Source organism: Panthera leo, chromosome E3 (genome assembly GCF_018350215.1).
Source record: "Panthera leo isolate Ple1 chromosome E3, P.leo_Ple1_pat1.1, whole genome shotgun sequence".
Lineage (NCBI taxonomy): Eukaryota > Metazoa > Chordata > Mammalia > Carnivora > Felidae > Panthera > Panthera leo.
The window spans coordinates 860,695-880,908 of record NC_056694.1 but is presented as its reverse complement, the minus strand read 5'-3'; the positions used below and the strand labels follow the sequence as shown (position 1 = coordinate 880,908).

At 52.2% G+C, this 20,214-nt stretch overlaps 2 protein-coding genes and 1 long non-coding RNA gene across 4 annotated transcripts in view; 2 read left to right on the top strand and 1 right to left on the bottom strand.

Moving 5' to 3' along the window:
- Window positions 1–6,976, bottom strand: part of UNCX (UNC homeobox) — a 67,552-nt gene extending 60,576 nt beyond the window's left edge. For both annotated transcript variants that reach the window (XR_006197750.1, XR_006197751.1), the window contains exon 1: window positions 6,868–6,976. The gene's annotated coding sequence lies outside the window, so the exon portion shown is untranslated. The remainder of the gene's footprint in view (window positions 1–6,867) is intronic.
- A 191-nt stretch (window positions 6,977–7,167) lies between these two features.
- On the top strand, window positions 7,168–14,372 carry ZFAND2A (zinc finger AN1-type containing 2A). The gene is given in 4 exon segments (XM_042921789.1): window positions 7,168–7,400; window positions 8,671–8,764; window positions 10,578–10,707; window positions 13,877–14,372. Coding segments are annotated over 4 exon segments (588 nt in total). The 5' UTR covers window positions 7,168–7,189; the 3' UTR covers window positions 14,030–14,372.
- Window positions 14,373–14,602: 230 nt separating this feature from the next.
- Window positions 14,603–16,822, top strand: LOC122209702. The gene is made up of 3 exons (XR_006197718.1): window positions 14,603–14,988; window positions 15,078–15,170; window positions 15,524–16,822. It is a non-coding gene; the product is annotated as an uncharacterized LOC122209702 (long non-coding RNA).
- Window positions 16,823–20,214: the final 3,392 nt, after the last annotated feature.

The window sequence follows — 20,214 nt, the reverse complement described above, 5'->3', positions numbered from 1 at the left end:
CTCACATTACAAGAAATCCAGGGGCAAGGAAGCCACCAGCAGTTCACCACCACCATCACAACCCAGCCGCTTCCACTTTCTGCTCAGCCAGCTCAGCAGAAAGACATGGTCCTTAACCTTGGCCCTTCATGTTAGCCAAAAGGTGACTATTTCCAAGCATCCTCAAAATACCTTCTGGAAGTGGGCTTTGTCCCAATGCATACCCCTTTTTTATTAGGGAGAAAATCCTTTCCCCAGAAGCCCTCTCCTCCTGGAAGACTGGATCACATGGTCATGCCCTGTGTACAAGGAAAGCTGTGAAGGTAAGGTTTCTGCATTTCCATAGTCACTGTCATCTCTTATCTAGACTGCAGTCACAGCTCATTTGCTCTCCTACTTCTGTTCCTGCCTCCCCTCAATCTGTCCTGCACGTACTGCAGCTGAACAAAAGTTTTAGAGTACAATGTGTTGTGCGGGTATGATGTCAATGTGTTTTCTCTTCCCCATTATTGAAAAGTTTTCCATCACCAAGACCAGGCCATGAGAGGACACTCGGCTGCAAAGAAGGGTCTGCCTAAAGAAGCTGCTACTCAGTTTGGAGTCTTAAACCTAAACTTTTTAAGAACTCATAGCAAGCCAGTCTTAAAAGCCCAGCTTTCAAGAGAGAAAAAAAGGAGCCATGAACCAAAGTTTCAGAGACTTACCCTAGAGCAAGAAGCCCAGAGATAACACGTGAGAGAAACTGCTTCAGGAGAAAATACTTCCAGGGCTGGGGAGAAGTTTGAAGAACTTTGAAAGGGAAGACACCTGCCCAGGTGTCCGAGAATGGCCCCGATGCTCATCCTACAACCCTCTGTTGAGATGGCAAACAATTCAGATGAGTAGAGGGATCCTTTGAAAGAAGAGGGGCCCCTGCCTTGCTTCCTTTCTAGCTCTTCTCTAGAAGAGACACTTCTCCGTGCCAATGTAGGGAGAGTGCAGGAGCGGATACCTGGGATGCGGTCAGGCAGGTAGAAGGCCTGAAGTGGTGCCTCTAGAGCTATAAGAGACTCCCAAAGCCCCTTGTGCACTGGCACGGGACACCGGGAGGGTCACTGAAACAGATGTAACCTAGGGTCTGGACAGGCTGGCATTGTCCGTAACGAGCTCCCAATCAGAGGCCAGCAGCAGCGAATACTAGCACATGAACAGAGGTGGCGGTCTGCCACAAGCAGGGGCCAGGGAGGACCTGGCTTGCATGTACACCAGAGACTGCTGCCATGAGGTTTTCTATCCAGCTTCCCCAAACCCAGATGCTACTGAAGGAGAAAGGTGGGAGGAGTTGGAAGAAAGACGCCTCAGAATGACCAAGATTGGAGCCCAACGGTGAATGAGGTCGAGATAAACTGGACCCAGACAGATGACAAACAAGAACACTGCGGGCCGGGCTATACTAACTAGTGAGAACAGCCGCCTGCACACAGCAGTCCAGGGCTCCAAAGCAGAGTTCCATTTTACAACACAGACAACGCTGGATATTCTTCGTACGGCTGTGTGAAGTACACATAAATCTTGTTCCCTGTCTACTCCTCAAGGCCAATCTTTAAAAGTTTTCTACGATACCTCTTTGCATTCAAGATAAAGTCTGAACGGTCTGGTCCCTGCCTGCCTCTCTACCCTCATCTCTGGCTAACATATATAGGGGGCAGAGGAAGAATTCAATTTCAAACGTGGCCGCAGGAGATCGTGTTTCGAACACTTCTGTGCCTCAGTTTCCCTATATTTAAAGTCGAGATCAGAAGAGTGAGCTGTTGGGCATCTCTTGATAGAGAAACGCGTAGCTGGACGTGCACTGTAGCCTCTTCCTTTGAAGCAGACTTCTTGAGGTTTCCTAACCAAGGCTCCGAGGTCTGCTTCCCCTTCCCTGTGGAGCATCACGAGTATTACAAGGTCATTCTTTTCCTGGTGACCTCAAGGCAGTTCTCAGAGGACATCTTAGGAAGCCCTCAATCTTGATGTGGTAAGAAGCTTAGAGGTAGGAGGTCACTTGACTTCTGCTTGGTGGCAACTCTTTGTATCCATGTGGACGTCAGTCAATGGCAAAGCTGCACGTTAAAAAAACCTGACCTGATAATCTTTTGTTCCCACAGCAATTTGGTGTGGTCTGAGCCAGGTCAGGACCAAAAAGAACAGCAGAGGTACATCTAGTGCGCTCCTGGGTTGTCTGCCTTCACATCTTTCCCTGACACTCCCCACGTGCCAGCTCATGCTGTGGGTGAACTCCTTCTGAGAGCACGCAAATGCCCATACGTGTATGTGCACACACGTGTGCTTGTGTGTATCTGTATCTGGGAATGGGAGACAGTGGTGTCCAACCAGTTACATTTCTCTTCTTTGGTAAAAAACTCATTTATGAATCTAGTTGTTTCGAAAACATTTATTCATAATTTTTCAATATTTTTCATTAAATGTTTTACATTTCAAAAAAGGAGATAAAAGTATAACACTGAGAAATTTTAACATCTTACTTTTATTTTGAAGAATCTTGTCTTTCCTTTTTTTTTTTAACTATAATTTTTGTCAAGTTAGCTAGCATACAACGTACACAGTGTGCTCTTGGCTTCGGGAGAAGATTCCCGTGATTTGTCAAGAATCTTGTTTTTCCTAATGGCAGTGTGGTCACTACCTGTGGTAGCAGAATAATGTTCCTTCCACTCCCATGTCCATGTCCCATTCCCTGGAACCACGAATCTGTTATTTCACATGACAAAAGGGACTTTGTGGATGTGCTCATGCTAAGGATCCTGAATGGCACGGGCAGGTTCAATGCAATCCTTTTACATGAAAGAGGGAGAATGAGAGTCAGACGAGGAGATGTGGCAATGGAGGTAGAGGCTGAGGTGATGTGATTGGCCAAAGAATGTGTGCAACCTTCAGAAGCTGGAAAAGGCCTGGAAGGTCTGTCCTACGGCCCCCAGGAGGAACAGTGCCCTTCTGACACCTTAATTTTAGGCCTGTGAGACGCATTTTTGACTTCTGACCTCCAGAACCATAAAATTTGTGTTGTTTTAGGCCACTTAACTTGCAGTAATTTGCAAGAGCAGCAATAAGAAATATCCTACCAAGTGCAAAATTATGAATCTGTAGCATGGCATGTTTGATTCCACGCGAGAATTTGATTTCTGCTCTAAAACTCAGTAGTCAACATAAATATAACATAAAACTTTACGTTTTAGTGTGTTACAATTGGTTCTAGCAAGACTCAGATACTCTTGGAATACACGGATCTAAAGACATTTTGGGGCACCCGAGTGGCTCAGTCAGTTAAGCATCTGACTCAAATTTTGGCTCAGGTCACGATCCTAGGGTTTGTGAGTTCGTGCTCCACATTGGGCTCTGCACTCACAGCGCTAGAGCCCGCTTGGGATTCTCTCTCTGCCCCTCCTCCTTTCTCGCATGCACTCTCTCTCTCTCAAAATAAACTTAAAAAAAAAAAAAAGACTTTTCATTTCAACATGTGAGATAAAATTTACGGGAAAGGGCAACATCTAACCCACTTTCCTGATTAATAACGTGTGTATGATTTTTGACCCATGAATAACAACAATCTTAAAAGCTTGTACTTGTATTTATGCTTCCTTAATAAATTGTCCTCTGTGGAAGAAAACTGAAGGTTTTGATTGGCACTGGATTTTGACCAACTGGAAGAAGGGAGGAGCAAGAGGAGTTCGTGGAGGACGTGGCAACAATTGCTTAAGGTGCTGAAAGAGTCTGCGCAAAGTAGGTGAGGTGACAGCCAGAGTGGTCTGTTACATCAAGCAAATAAATAGACCAAAAAACCAGAAAATAGAATAATGTGGGGCACCTGGGTGGCTCAGTCAGTTGAGCATCTGGCTTTGGCTCAGGTCATGATCTCACGGTTCTTGAGTTCGAGCCCCGCGTCGGGCTCTGTGTTGACAGCTGAGACCCTGGAGCCTGCTTGGGATTCTGTGTCTCCCTCTCTCTCTCTGCCCCTGCCCCACTCCCACTCTGTCTCTCTCTGAAAAAATAAACATTAAAAAAAGTAAAAAAAAAAAAAGAAAATAGAATAACGAAACCCAGGTTTTTTATTGCTGGAGGAGTTATTTACAAACACAAAAAGAGAAAATTCGAAAAATCCTGAGGTGTTGGATTGGAATTGAAGGTAAGAATACGGATGTTTTCCTATACGTGAGCAAATATACATACATTTCCCGGCCCATGTCTGCTGAGAAGGCCTAGAAGCAACGACACCCTTGTAGCAATAGGCACACCACACACTCAAATCTTGATTTCTAAATACCATCCTCCGCTAAAAAGGAACAATGCTCCTTGGAGAAATGGTTGATTCCAGCACTGCAGCAGGAAGAGTAAAAAATGAGCCTGGGGCATCTTGTACCAAAAGTCAAGGAAGGGAGCAAGGAAGGGACACATCAAAAGGACTCAAGAGCCAGCTGCACGGGGCTCTCTGGCCATCAAAATAAATAACAGCAACAGGGGCACCTGGGTGGCTCAGTCAGTTAAGTGACTCTTGGTTTGGGCTCAGGTCATCTCACGGTTTGTGAGTTCGGGCCCCAGGTCGGGATCTGTGCTGACATCACGTTGGTATTGTCTCTCTCCCTTTCTCCGCCCCTCCCATGCGCGCTCTCTCCCAAAAATAAGTAAACTTTAAAAAACGAGAGCAACAGAACATGACCCACTGAATAAAAGAGAAATCCACAAGTATACACTGATACAAATAAATGGATTAAAAAAACAAACGAAAGGGAAATATCTCCCTTATAGAATGCCAAATAACAAACGTAAAAGGAATGATGGAAATTTTAAAAAGCACTATCTGGACGGCACCTGGCTGGCTCAGTCGGTAGAGCACGTGACTCCTGATCTCGGGGTCGTGAGTTCAAGGCCCACATAGAGCGTAGAGCTTACTTTAAAAAAAGGAAAAAGCGCTATCTGACAACGATCATAGTGATCGAGGCAGAAGTCACTGACGCGGCTAAAGGTTGTCGGGCAAAGGCTGATGAAGAATAATGGTGGCATCTCAGAGTAACTCCCTACGAAATACTAACCAATTTACCAGTGACAAAAAGGAGAAACCTAGCAGCCATCCACATGACTAGGTAATCGAGGTATCACCCACGATAGGGTGGGTCGCAGCACGGCACCATTCCTGCAGCATTGCTACTAAAAAACATGACTTGAGGGGCGCCTGGGTGGCTCAGTCGGTTAAGCGTCCGACTTCGGCTCAGGTCATGATCTCACAGTCTGTGAGTTCGAGCCCCGCGTCAGGCTCTGTGCTGACAGCTCAGAGCCTGGAGCCTGTTTCAGATTCTGTGTCTCCCTCTCTCTCTGACCCTCCCCCGTTCACACTCTCTCTCTGTCTCAAAAATAAATAAACGTTAAAAAAAAAAAAATCTAAAAAACATGACCTGAATCTGGTCCGGAGGAAACATCCGTGGACCCCGAGTCGTCGCAGTCATCTCACGTGTAAGAAAAACCTGTGGCCTTTAATAAAAAGTGTCAGGGACAGAAAGGACGGAGGGCCCGTCCCAGCAGGGAGGAGGCCGCACATGTGATCGTGGACGGGACCCTGGAGCAGGAAAGAAAAAGAGAGGCGGACACCGTTGGCAAAATCCAAATGGAGGCCGTGGATGGGACCTTAATGCTGTCTTGATACTGATCTCCTCATGTGGACGCCTACGGATGGTGATGCAGGAACGTCTGCTTTCGGGCACACGCACACAAATTGCGGGGGGGGGGGGGGGGGACGGGGCACCCCCGGCATACTCGCAAATGGCTCAGAAAAAGCCTAAAAAAATGGGCATGTGCCCGTACAGATACACACCCCCCCCCAGACTCTCATTTGTGGATCCCACGCGTGCGAAGTTGCCTACGTGGGACGTTTGTTTGCAACTCCAAAAGCAACACTTGCGGGACCGGGGCAGCTGCTCGCAAACGTGTGCAGATGGCGAACAACTCGAGCGGCCCGGGGAACGAACGCACTCCCCGCCAAGGTCACACAGGACGACGCGCGCCTTCTTTCGTGTTTCGCCTCCGATACGGTTAGGTGTCCGTTCCGCAGCCTATTCAGGGTCACGGTCGTCCCACGTTTGTGCTCTCTGGCGGTAATCTTGCCGTCTAAAGCGGCCCCAGGCGGGAGCCCGCGCGCCGTCCAGTTTCCTAAGCACAGGAGGCCGCGACGCACCGCACGGAGATCAGCGGCGAACGGGCCCGGGTTCGGGCACGAGTCACGGCGCGGCGGGCCGCGACCTCAACGCGAACGAACCAACGACACGGCAACGCAAGTTGTCTTCAAACAGAAACACACGTAAAACAAGGTTAGGGACCGACGGCTGGCTGTGACCACAGGCACCGGGGCGGTGAACCCCGCGGCCCGACAGCACGCGCCGAGCCAGTCTGCTGGGACCCCACAGAGCCACGCGCTCCCAGAGAGAAAACCAACCGCGGCTCGTTTGCGGGGGGCGGGGGGGGAGGGGCTGAGCAAGGGAGGCGACGGAGTGCGGGGCCATGGCGAGGCGGGACAAGTAAGAGGACACGGAGAGAGGCCCAGGGAGGTGACACGGCCGGGGACACGGGGAGGCACTAAGGGGACAAGTACCGGGACGTGGAAAGGGGATCCGGTAAGGGGACAAGTCAGGGGACGTGGCGGCGGAACAAAGTGATACAGTGAGAGGAAAGGGGTGAGGAAAAGGCGACACGTTGAGGGGACAAGGAAGGAGACTAGCGCGCGGACGCGGTGAGGGAGCAGGACAGGCCACAAGCGCGCGGACGCGGCGGCACCGGCGGCGCCGCCGAGGCCGCGCCGGGCGTCGTCTCCCCGGGGCCGGGCCCTTCTCTCCCGCTGGGGAAGCCCCCGCCCCGGCTCCGTACCTCGCGGCGGCCCCTCTGCGGCGCGGACTCGGGCCCTCCGTGCGCGGCCCCGCGCGACGCCGGCCTCCACTCAGCCCCGGCGCCGCGGCCTCGGCCGCCCCGACACAGCTTTCCCGCGCCGCGCCCCGCGGCCGGCCCAGTGCGCCTGCGCGCAGCCGGCTCTCGGCGACCGAGCGGGCGGGGGAAGCGGCCGGACTGTTCCAGAAGGGGGAGGAGGAGCGAGGAGTGGGCGGGCCGACGGGGCCCGGGCGGCGGGGGCGGGAGGGGCCGGCCGCTGACGTCATCGGGGCGCGCCGGGCGCTCCCCGGAGCCGCGGCGGCGGATGAATGGCGGGGCCGGGGGCGCTGGCGCCGTGAGACGCCTCGCTCTCCCGCGGGCCGGTCGGCTCCCTGCCGCGCCCCGGAGCCCCTTTTCCTCAGCCTCCCCTTTGGTCTCGTCCCCCGCGGCTGACTGTCGGAAGGGGGGAGCCGGCTTCCCGTCTGCGCCGCTTTCCGGTCGCCTCCGCGGCCGCCCGGGTCCCGATCGAGAGCCAGGTGCGGCGCCGGGCCGGGGGCATCCCCCGGGGAAGGGCTTCCCGGGCCGCCGTGCTGCCGGGAGTGGGCCCGCGCCGGGGCAGGGGCTGCAGCGTTCCCGCCCCGGGGGCGTGGGAAAGGGGACGGGCCCGCGCGGGCCAGGCACCGCGCGGCGGCCCCGCCCCGGCAGGGAGGGGGCCGACGGGGAGGTGCGGAAAAGCCCCTGGGGACCCGGCTTCTGCGGCGGCCGGGCCGTGCAAGGGGCCTCCGGAGGCGCGGTGCGGACCGAAGTTTCCCCTCCGGGGCGGTAGCTTCGCTTGTCGGCCCGTTTTCCACCGGGGGTGAACGGCTTGTCCTCCCTCATCACCCCCGGGTTGCTGTCGTCGGGGAGCCAGTCCTGAGTCAGCTCTCCGCGGGAGGGAGTTGAGGGGCTCAGCAGGGGCAGAGCTGAGTCTCTCCCGGGTAGCGGCGCGAGCTAATGGGGCTTAGCACCCGGCGACACTTGGCTACGTCAACAAGTATACTCAGCGGGTGAAACTGTGCCCCAACTCGTTGCGGGCAGTTGTGGGAATTGAATATGGGAAACGCCTGTCGCTGCGAGTCCAAGTGGGTTAATGCACACCTGAATTCGGGGGGAGCTTTCTCGAGTAGGGATTTGAAGGACCAAGAAGCCATCGCTCTCACGACAGGGGTGATTCTGAATGAGCCAGTGCTTGTACCGAAACGCCTCGTGTCTCCGCAAGAATTTGTGACGCTTTAGTCCCCTGCAGGGGCCGGGGGGTTAGTTGCACACCGAAGGCTTCCTACAGAGCAAGTCTGTTCGTTTTCATCAGCTGGAAGTTAGGAACGCTGGTGACTGAAAATCTGGCCACACTCAACCTACTGAGCCACCCAGGCGCCCCTGGCCGTTTTTCTAATTAGCTCTTCAGTGTTGAGAGGTCGGCCTGAGGTCCAGGTTCTGGTCACCATCGCTACGTAGCCTCTTCTGAAGGCCAGGAACCAGGGCCAAGGCCAGGTGGATACAGGTGTGCTGCTTAAATATTTGTGGGACTACATGGGATGGGGTTCTTTTGAAAAGACAGCTTCACAGGTTAGGTTCTTCAGAACCGCTGTCATTGTGAAAGTCATGGTCCCCAATTTTTTTCTCACCTGTGGTACTTCAAAGATGTATTCGATAGGTATAAAGAACTGACCGTACGTAAATACCTGTTTAACGTGATCTATAACTTTTTCATCCTAATTTTTAGAACACTTCATTGTTTTTTTGGTGTTTGTTTTTGTTTGTTTTTAGATTTTCTTCCGTTACAATGCGATGCATGTAAACAAGATTTCCATAAAGGCCATTTTACTTGTGCTGCACATAAATGTCCATATACATTCGAGAAGGTAATTGATCGTATTTTATTTCAAAGATTCTAGCTTTTGTTGTCTAAAGCTATGGTGTCCGAATAGTAGACGTTTGCCACGTAGAACTAATAATCTCATTCGGATGAAGTAAGACTTAAAATCTGGTTTCGCCATCAGACTAGCCATATTCCAGGTGCTCGGCCACCACGTGTGGCCATGGGTGGTGCGGATACGGCATGTTTCCACCATCACAAGAATGTCTGGATGGCACAGCTCTAAAGCAAGAGATTTTATTTTCAGGGGCTCTTGAAGTCAAATTGTTGTATCCAAACCTTGAAAGTTTATTTCGCGTGTGAAAATATTCAGTTCCTTTGATTCATCATGCTAACGAAGAACTTAGTGGTGTCTTTGTGAAGTGCCAGAAATGGTTACTATTTGACAAAGAACCTAATCTGGAAGCCATTAAAAACGCTAGTTTATTTGGGTGACTTCACAGCCGCTGTTCAGTGGCAAATAGTACATTGTAGAAACAGGAAGACGGGGACTCTAAGAAGACCCACGTGCATGAGTCCGAAGGAGTGACACCTTGTTATTGGCTTTGCAGGTGGCTCTTGACCTGTATTCGTTTTGTTTCTGGTGGTTCTGAGGTTTTGTGTTTTTTTTTTAAGTTTATTTATTTTGAGAGAGCATGAGCAGGGGAAGGGCAGAGAGAGAGAGAGAGAAAGAGAGAATCCCAAGCATGCTCTACGTTGTTAGTGCAGAGCCCGGTGCGGAGCTCGAACCCATCAGGTGCCCCCGCTTGAGCCGCTCAGGTGCCCGATTCAGAGGTTATTTTAGTGAACTCTGTAGCCCAAGTGTTGCTTCCTTGAGGTGGCAGTTAGAAAGGTGAATGACTTATTAGCATTATTACATGCTTTCATTAGTGTTGGCTGGGGTCTGACCTTCCAGCGTTTTCTAGGTCATTGGGGGGGCGGGGGAGGGTGACTCCTATTTACCAGGCCCCGATGACTAGGCCAAACTATCCAGTTGATTTGTTAGCTTGACCTCCCCACGTCCCTAGATAGGGAGAGTCTGGCTAGACATCAGTAGTAATGCCTTATTTGGCACAGAGTTGTCAACTGAGAGAGTGTTGCTGGCGACCCTGCGGCTTGACCCAGACGGCAGGCCTCCTCCCTCTGTGATGACACGTTTGGATGTCAGTTGTCACGTCCGTCCGTTTTCTTGCTGAGCTTAGTTTCCTTAGCTCCTGCCCTGGCTCTGAGGTTTTTAACTGCTGGGCGCGCATCTGCTGGGCGCTTGGTTCTTCCCTATAGAGCCCCTCCCCCGCCGTCTGCTTGGGTGGCTGTTAATGAACCTGAGAGCTCAGCCTAGCTGTGTGCTCTCCAGTCAGCCGCGTGCGTCTCCCTGCGGGTGAAAGCCACAAAAGGATCAGGCAGGCTGCTGGCAGTTGAAGGGAGCCGGAGGGTGTTCGCGGTAGTGTTCTCTCCCATTCTCTCTGTTCCGGAGGTGTCCGGGCTGGCTCCCCACCTGCCAGGGCGGTGCTGGATGAACGGCCCTGCTGCCCTGAGACCAGATCCGTTTCACCAGCTTTTCTTTGGCTGCCTTTCACCGTCTCAGGGCCGTGTCCACAGCTGGTTAACAGTCTGTTAGGTTTAAATTCTACTGGATTCCGCTTCCTGTCCTGAATCTGTACGGAAGCCTTACTATTCATCCTCAGGGGTAACCACGCCGTCTTCTAATGAACAGTCGGAACATCCGTGCTTGTCCTCTATTTGATTTTCGATGCACTATACCTTTTCCTTTTGTGAGTTTTGTCTGAATCGGGAATGTGATTTTATATCATTATTTTTGGGACGTTTGGGTCCCGGCGTGCCCACTTTGTAACAAACCAGTACCGGTAAAAAAGGGAGAGATCCCAGATGTGGTGGTTGGTGAGCACATTGATTGAGAGTGTAGCTGCCATCCTCGGAAGAAAGAGAAGGTGAGGACAAATTCTGTCCACTCTGTGAATGGGGATTTTTTTCCGTAGGGGGGAAAGGTCCATTATCTAACTATGATCTGCAGTCCTAATCGTCTGCTTACAGATGAAACCTTAGTGACGTCAGTGCTTCCCCGAGTAGTGGACGGCATGGGCTTTTACAGATACGGGGACGTATTTTCTAAATATGAGAGTCTCTGCTAGGATCTGCTGCTTCTATAGGAATTTCATACTTTTTCTCCCAAAGTGAAGAGCTAATGTGGTTTCTAGAACCGTTTGGTTAAGGTGAGCTTTTATTAGCTGCTCCTAGTGAAACGTAAAAGGATATATACAATTTGACCTTGCAGCGTTCTTCGTGAGAGTTGTACGTTTGTTCACTTGGAGTAAATCATGCGAGCGAAAATAGCAGGCCCCATTCTCCTCACCGGTCTTGGTCGCTTGGGGTCCGTCCTTTCCTCCAGGTGTGTGCGCTGTTGTGTCTTGGGTTTGTCTTATTCCCTCGTAGTCGTGGGTATCGTTAGCTGGTTCGGCACGGTGTAGGCTGAGCATGGGCTACCGGCCCCGTTGCTACGCTGCCACCTGTCTGGCTGCCCGCCCCCACCCCGCCCCGGAGACGAGTGGGGTCCCTGCACAGGCCTTCCGGGGCTCGGCTCTCTGAGGACACAGCTGAGCGATTCTGTCTGTATTTCTCTCAAGGCTAGATCCAAGTTTCCCTACTTTCTGTGTCTCGTGTTTTTTTTCTTAGTTTTTCCCTGATGTGTGGGGAGGCGCATGCCCCCGCTGCTCCCCGGGAAGGACTGTGGAAGATAGATAAATGGAGGCCGTGTACCTCGACGGATCTTCATTCTTGGTTTCCTCTGGCTTAGCTGCATGAGGTAGCAGCCAGGCTCCGAATTCTTCATTTGGGTACTTACCCTGTTCATTTCCTCACTTACGCTGTTGCTGTAGACAGTTCTGTGTAGTTGTTCTACTGCGGTCCTTTGTGGGGCCGGTTTTGCTTCTGGCAGTTGGAGGATGTCCCCCTCATCCCAGAGTTTGGAAGCTTCGCGTCGAGTGTTCCTGGTGTAGATCCCTCTTCATCTGTCACACTAGGCAGGCAGTGGGCCCTTCCAAACCGGAAATGCCAGCGCTTCCGACTGGAGTTTGGATTCTTTGATATTCTCTAGCCTTCTGTTCCTTAGGCGCTGCACTTTCTGGATCGGTCTCCTTTTTTGCCCCCTGAGGTTTTCTTTCCCTGTGAAATCTGCGTCCAGGGTATTTCCTGTGCGTCACAGTAGATGTCCTCCTCCGTGCCCGATCTGCTGGCTGCTCACTCGCAGTTGGTGCAGTGTGAACTCTGGCCTTGGCTCTGGGGCATCTGCCCGGCCCACTTTCTCGGGAAACCCTGGGGCCCTAGGACTTCGGGGTCTTTCTCTTAGGCTGATCAGGTTCCCTGGAGAAGGTGGGGTTCTGTTCTGTTCCCTGCCTGGGGAGAGCACACTCTGGCTTCCGGAATCATGGAGCCAGGTGGACAGAGCACTCGCCTCTCCCCTTCATGGAGCACAAGCTCCTTGCTGCCTTCTGCGTGCCCCTCCCATGTTTGTGGGGGTCCTCCTGCCCGTCGCTCCCCAGGCCAGAGCCTCTGTGAGACCCTCTGCGGAGCATCCGTCTTGTGCCAGCGTTGGGTGGAGGTCTGATTCTCGCCTTCTCCCATTGTGGTCCCGCGTCACCCTCACCTGCCGGCACTGCTGACGTCTGAGCCTTTGAGGGTTTTGTTTCATGAAGAGGGGTGCTTCTTGACTTTCCCCACCAGCTCACAATTTGGCTTTCTCACTTTGCCAAGTTCATTGTTGTCGGGTGCTTTTTTCTCTAAAGTCTCGTAACTCTATTTTCTCTCAATCTTGTGGATTTATCCCTTTCCAAAAAATCTGTTTCCTGTCGTTTCAAGGAGACTCAAACTGACCTTGCCTTCAGTAGAAGACACGTGTCTACGTGCCCTTTCCTCTTGGACCGCACTTTCTCAGAGCCTCTCGGGCCTTCCGGGGGCCGGTCTGGGCCAGCTCCGCAGCTCGCCCTTCCCGAAGGCCCTCCCAGGTTACTCGGGTTGTGTTTCTGAGACGCCCTGCTTATGCTCCGTACGCAGTGATTGCAGGAAGTAAGCAGAAAGCCTATTAACCCCTTGCTGCTTTCAGCCTCCAACGCGAGAGAGTAGCCCAGCACACAGAACCCTTTCTTGACCAGCCGACCCCAGTCTCCCCACAACCCCGTTTTGTTCACGCTGCTCTGGCCATATAGTGGTGTGCTTTTCCTTTCAGGCCCTCTGGGAGCTCTACTAGAACCTCCCTGCGTCTATACAAGACCACAGCTCCCCTCGCTCTGCTTTCCCCCTGCACTGACAAGGCCCTCCTCTTTCTTGGCTCACCGCAGATTCATGACCCAAGCCCACCCCAGGGCGGGCATGCCCTCCTTTGCTCCCCTGAAGCAGGCCCTCTGCTCCCTGCACTGGCTGCGCATGCTCAGGTAACTTGAGGCAGTCCACAGCTGCCCGTCCTTGCCGGAAGGCTGCCCTTGGGCCACTAAGTGAGCATCTCTTGGCTGCCGTCCTTAGCTCACAGCGTCAGCAGTGCCTGGGAGTTTATACCACTCCCTCCCGTTAAAAGAAAACAAAAAAACCCATCAGTAACTGATGGGAATAGGGGCTATAGATCTTCAGCTCCCTGGAATGTCCCCAGAGCCTCCCGAGTCAGCTCCCCTCGGTGGGACTGTGCGCCATGCCACGGGCTTGGCCTCCTTCCCTCCATCCCCAGTCCCCACTCCGAACTCTCCTAGGTCTGAAGGGTTTTTGCTGAGGACACGTCCAGGTGCCTCATGTGAAGACCAACTTAATGCGCTGCTTTCTATTACTTGCCAAAACCTTTTAGTTAGTATCTGCGTTTGCCCGACAGTAAGATGTTTGTGTAAAGTCTTGGCATTTTTATTTCTTGTAGCTGAGAACTGATTCTAGTTTAAATGCTGGCAGTCTTATTGGGTGTTTGTTAAATAACTGCTTATGGAAGCAATTGAAATGCCCAGTTGGTTCCGTCGGTGGGACATGTGACTCTTGACAGCAGGGTTATGAGTTCAAGCCCATGTTGGGTGGAAAGATTACTTAAAACAATAAAAAGAAACGTTAAAGCAACCCTTGCTTTCTCAGATTTTTATATACCGGCGCTCAAAAGAGGGTTGCAAGAAGGAGATGCTGCAGGTGATTTGTGACCAGTGCCACGGCAGTTTCCGTATTCAGCGTAGACACCCTCTGGATCACAGCTGCCCACGCGGGAACCTTGCCGTCAGTGTAGCCGGGTGAGCAGAGCGGCTGAGCTGGGACGTGCTGGCCCGCGTACACGGACCCGGAACCCTCACGGTGGGGATAGGGTACCTTTGAACGTTGCACTGAACTAAGTTGTTGACGTGAAATATTTGTTGTAGAGACTTGGATAAATATAATCTAAATTAAAGCTGGATTCTAGTTGTGTTGTTTTCTTGTGGCCGCCAGAGCAAAGTACCACGGCCTGGGCTGCTTATGCCACAGAAGTTCATCGTCTCCCTGCTCTGGAGGCTGGAGTCCAAGATGGGGGTGTGGCGGGTTCCTCCCCGAGGTTCTGGGGAGATGCCACTCCGGGCCGCTCCCCCCACTCTGGGTGGTTTGCAGGCTGCCTCTCCCCAACGTCTCTGTCTGTCACACGGGTTTTCCTTATGTGTCGCTGTCCAGGCATTGTCTTTTTTTTTTTTCTAAAAATTTTTTTTAATATTTGTTTATTTTTGACAGAGAGACAGAGCGTGAGCGGGGGAGGGGCAGAGAGAGAGGGAGACACAGAATCTGAAGCAGGCTCCAGGATCCGAGCTGTCAGCACAGAGCCCGACGCGGGGCTCAAACTCACAGACCGTGATATCATGACCTGAGCCAAAGTCGGCCGCTCAACCGACTGAGCCACCCAGGCGCCCCGGGGGGGTCTTCTTTTGATGAGGACACAGTCATATTGGATTAGGACCCCACCCTTTTCCACTCTGAGCGCATCTCCGCTGATTACATCTCCGATGGCCTTACTTCCAAACATCACGTTCTGAGGTCCCGTTTAAGACGCGTCGGCCTATCTTTCTGTGAGGACACGATTCGACCCACTCGCTGGTAGTGTAACCGAGAGCACCTTCCTCAAGTCAGTAGAAACATCTGCCTAAACCTGCTGTGGAAGGAAAGCGGAAGGGTAACCGTCTTTTAGTTTCTGCTTATTTCCCGCGTGGTCTGTGCCCGAGCCGGGTCGACGGGTGAGTGCCCTGGCTCCCTAACCGAGCACGTGGCTCTCCGGGTAAGCCGACGGAGGGGTCGTGACTGCTGGTCCAACCTTTCTGTGTAGGTGTGCAGCTGCCAGAGCCTCTGATTCCGAGCCAGCCAAGCCGTCGGGAGCCCTGAATACGTCGTCTTCCAGTTGGCTAGCTCAGCGACCCAGGTACTGGTCCGAACGGCGTGCACAGATACACTTGCCTTGTCCTGGGCGTGGCGGTTCTTGTCGGGTGAGCACAGAAAAGTCGGTGCAGTACAGGTACTAACTGAGCGGTTCAAATTCTGTCCTCCGAGTTACGTACTCCTGGCACACGGCTTAGACTAGGCAGGGTGATCGAGGGTCTGGATTGGAGCTTTCTTGAGCTCCGGATTATCAGTGCAATTTATTCCAGCACAGAGCGGATCACACGGTTGGCGTTTTGTAGCCGTTTCTGAAATACACATCTCTCGTATGATCAACTGCTCCGGGTTAGTCAAGATGGACCTAAAAAAATAAGCTGTTGTTTTGTTCTCTTTCAGATGGAAACTGAAGAGATGATGTGACTCCGTCCACACGGAGACATTAGCTTGTGTTGCGTATTTTAACTTCACAGACCGTGTTTGTGCTGTAGTGCCTTTACGCTTCTCATGGCAAACAGTCTGGAATGTCATTAAAACTTTTCCAGTAGAATGTGCAAATTTTGGCAAAACAAACAGAAGGGTATCGATATTCTGAGCTTGGCTAAACCGCGCCAGCCCCTGCTTCCTCCATCCTGCCCCCAAATGAAGTGACGTGGAGAGCAAAGGGTCTGAGTATTACCCGGCCTGAGTCCCGCAAGAACCTGGCACTGTGGAGGCCTCTGTCCCTTACATACCCGCACAGCTGATGGCACTCTGTCTTTATCAGTGGCTTCCATGGTGACCGCCCCTGGAGCCCAGAAGAAGGGGGAGGCCTCGGGCCTACTTGGCTAAGGGCCCGTGTTCAAAGGCGGCCCCCACTCTGAGAGAGCAGCCTTGTGGCCATACGGCCTATAAATGCTGGGCTCCTACTGATGGCCTCATTCCAGGAGAGAGCCCTGTGCCCGGTGACCGTGGGCGCTGGGAACCAGTGAAGCAAAATGTCCTTGTAGCCGGGTCCCGATCTTAACCCACTGGTCGTCCACCTGCGCACCCCTTTTTCCTGGATTAACAAAATCCAAGCAATTACAGCTTCAACACACGATGGGGGGAAGGGCTCCTGTTCGGTTTCCATTCCGCAAATAGGTGATCAAAACTTCTGCGAGTTGTCTTGGTGGCATTTGTTCCGGACCAGTGGTTCTCACTTGGGCGTGCTCAGAGTCGCCTAGAGGGCTTGTTCGAACAGTGCCGGGCCCCACCCCTGCAGTTTCTGGTTCTAGGGGTCTGAGTGGGCCTTGGGATTTGCACTTCCAGCAAGTTCCCAGCTGATGGTGATGCTGTGGGTCTGAGGAGCCCACTCGGATCAATCACTTGTCCTGTACCCCTGCCGTCCGATATGCAGTCGCTGGCCACAGATGGCCTGGAGCACGTGACATGCAGCAAGCCCGGCTGGAGGTTGGATTCTTAGTTTTATCTAACTTAAAGGCTGTTAACTTGATTTACTTTTTAGAAAAATCCTTCAGTACGTTAGGAACTTTGGTATGTGAATCTGGTTTTTCAGTTCTGGATTTTATTTATTTTTCATTTATTTATTTTTTTTGGTTCTGGATTTTAAATACAGGTCAGGCCTTTCTCATGAAAACTTAATGTCCAAATTGAGAATCGAAAACACACTTGAGCTTTGAAGACAAACCATAAAATACATCATTGTTGAAAAAATTATTCACGTGTTGAAATATTTTGGATATGATGGATTAGATAAAGCGATAATGTTATCTATTTTTCTTTTAACTGTGGTTACTAGAAACTTTAGAAACAGGTACGTGGCTTGCCTTACGTTTCTGTTAGACGGTGCTGTTCTTATCCGAACTGAAGGATAAACACCCACATTTAAGCCGGAAGGACGGTCAGCCTAGGAGTCTGCTGGTGCCTCTGTCTTTGGGTTTGACTTGGGATGGGACAGTGGCCCCCCTCAGCACAGCATTTGCCCCTGTGGGTGCCCGAGACCGCGGTCTGTGCCGGACCGTGTGCGTTGACTGTTCTCTCTTGTACACACATACCTGTGATAGAGCTTGAGCCATGAGTTAGGCTCAGCGAGAGGCGATCGACAGCAAAGAAAGAGCAGTCGCGATTACACAGGAACGAGACCTCATGCCTGCCGCGCCCGCTTCGTCGTGCAGTGTGTCTGTAACAAAAGTTACGAGTGTTCTCTCTCTCAAAATTCTTTTTTTTTTTTTAATCGTTTTTGAGAAACAGCGTGAGCAGGGGAGGGGCAGAGAGAGAGGGAGACACAGAATCCGAAACAGGCTCCAGGCTCTGAGCTGTCAGCACAGAGCCTGATGTGGGGCTCGAACCCACGAACCGTGAGATCATGACCTGAGCCGAAAGCGGATGCTTAACCGACTGAGCCACCCAGGCACCCCTCTCTCTCAAAATTCTTACTGTCCTGCACTCCCCGTTCTTGTGATGGTGTGAGATGATAAAATGCCTTCCTCATTAGATGGAGGAGGGAATGACCTAGGCCTGTGAGGAGCCTAGGTCTATTTTTGGCCTGAGGCTATGTCAGAAGGCCGATCATCAGCTTCTGGACCACTGCTAGGGCGGGAGCTGGAACCAGGGTGGGGGCGGGGTTGGGATGGCTGGGATCTTCCCTCCGGTCCTGCTAGTAGATGTTCAGATAGCTCCGAGGGTGTGGAAGGTTGGGAGGGCAGAGGCGTCCTGGCTCCTTGTCACGGTCCTGGGCGCTGCCTCCCTGCTCAGTGTCCCTTGCATCAGGCAGCTGTGTTGTCCACAGATACCAAGGTCCCAACCTGCCTCCCGCACCACCTGCCTCCTCCTGGGAGCCCAGCACGCGTTCTCCAGCAGCTGCGCAGTCTGGCCGGTACCTGCCAGCTCTGGGCGGCCTGCGAGGGGTTTCCTGGTGTTTGTCGCTGCGCCAAAGAGGATGTCCTTTTGGTAGAAGGTGCTAAGTTGTCTAAAATGTCATCCCAGCATCAGGAGTTTTCCATGCCCTCAGTACCTGCCTTTGGTTTAGTTTTTTCCTAACCCGATGAAGACACGGTGTCCCTTTACTCTAAAAGAACGTCCTGAATTAGCAAGGTTGCTCATCTTCTGAGAACCGTCCATGTGAAGAATTTAAGCTAAGGGAGTTCATTCGTGCAGGTGCCACTGAGCCTCTCACGACGGGGGAAGAATTCGAATGTGACTGTGTGCCAAGGGTTGGAGAAGCCACAAGTGTACAGGTTTTCGTGGAAAACACTGAGGTTACTATTAGCGTAGTGAATTTTTTTAGCGCTCAAAGTTTGCGTGCAGTTTTGAGAAAAACGTAACACTGAGTTTTGTGCTCTGTGTTCATCTGTCGGGGGTAGGACGGGGCTCACTTTCCTTATCTGGAAATGTTGGAGAGACCCCGGTGGGTGTTGATTTGCTGTGTTTTCCTGAGATGATATAAAGACTCGTGATCACGGTGGATCACGTAGAAGGTGCAGGGAGGAGGAGAGTATCCGGCTGTGCCTTTCACTAAATGTGTGAAGAGGCGGTTTGCAGTTTGCTTTTAATTGCTTTGCCCGAGCGGGTCCTCCTTCTTCCCTCTCATTAGGACGTTAGGGGGAGCTCTACCCACACCCACGTTTGTAGCATTATTACCTCCACCCCTGTTCTCAGAATGCATCCCTAGCTAAGATTTTCTTGCAATAAATGCTACAGAAACAGCCTTTTAAAGTGGTTTGTAAAAAACGAAAACAAAACCCTATGCCGACAGGCAGAGCAGTGGGTTCATTTTACATTCTGGAGATATTCCGAACCAGAGTAAAGTGACGTGTGTGGATGGCTTTGCTTTGCCTCCGTCCTAGTGCGGTGAGAAGTGTCTCCCTTCCTGCTTTCAGGGAACGTTCCCTGGAGAACGAGAGCAGTCAGAAGGGCTGCTGTTTCCGTAGTGCCAGGTAGAAAGCTCCTGGGATGCCAGAGACAAAGTCAGGTTCTCTCTGTTGAGCCCCCAGGTGTTGGCGCAGACATGGTGCCGAGACGTGAAATCGTGGCTGTCCTCTGGCTGGGCGTTCGTGACGTCCCTCTCCCACCGCAGTCTGGTCCCCGCGCTGCCCACCACAGAGCCCCGGCGGCAGGCCGACTCTTGGGTCTGTGGGGCCACGTCCCCTCCCACCCACCCCCCGCCGTCATACACCCCCATCTAACAGAGGGCAGTGAGCCTTGCACGGTTTGGCCAGAGCAGGGGTCCTCAAACTTGTTCCAGAGCCTGGAACCCGCCGTGGTGGTGTGTGTGTGCGGGGAGCCCGCGGTAAGCTTCGTACGTGGACGGGATGAGCTATCCCGTCCTGGAATCCACCTATGCATCCAAGGGTCAAGGTGGAGTTTGTAGGAGGAACAAGTGGAGAAAACGGGATCCCCGTAATTTTTGCTAAATTAGGAAAAATTGTGTCAATTAGGAAAGCAGTTTTATTGCATCTGAGGCCAGAGGCTAGTGGGGGGGGGGGAGGCGCTCAGGAGTGTTTTGCGGGAGTTGGGCTTGATCCGCGTGGTTCACGTTCCTGCCGAAACGGCTGGTGACGTGGCAGAATCGCCAGGTCTCCTTATGGTTATTTATTTGAACTATAAGCCTGGCGAAGGATCATTTGTGATTTGACTTTTTAAAAAATTTTTTTCTTTAGTGTTTATTTATTTTTGAGAGAGAGAGAGTGAGACAGAGCCTGAGTGGGGAGGGCCAGAGAGAGGGAGACACAGAATCAGAAGCAAGCCCCAGGCTCTGAACTGTCAGCATAGAGCCCGACGCAGGGCTCGAACCACAGACTGTGAGAACGTGACCTGAGCCAAAGTCGGACGCCCAACCGACTGAGCCACCCAGGCGCCCCTGTGATTTCACTTTTTTTAATTGATGAACTTATTTTTTAGGGCAGATTCAAGTTCACCACCAAATTGAGCAGAAAGCACTTGGCATTTCCATGCCATCCCACACGGCCTCCCCCACCATTAACACCCCTCGCTGGTGTGATGTGCTACGGGTGTCCAAAGAGTAGTGAAGCACGTTTAAATACATGTTAGCTTCTAAAAGCATAAACTCCAGGGGCGCCTGGGTGGCTCAGTCGGTTAAGCGTCCGACT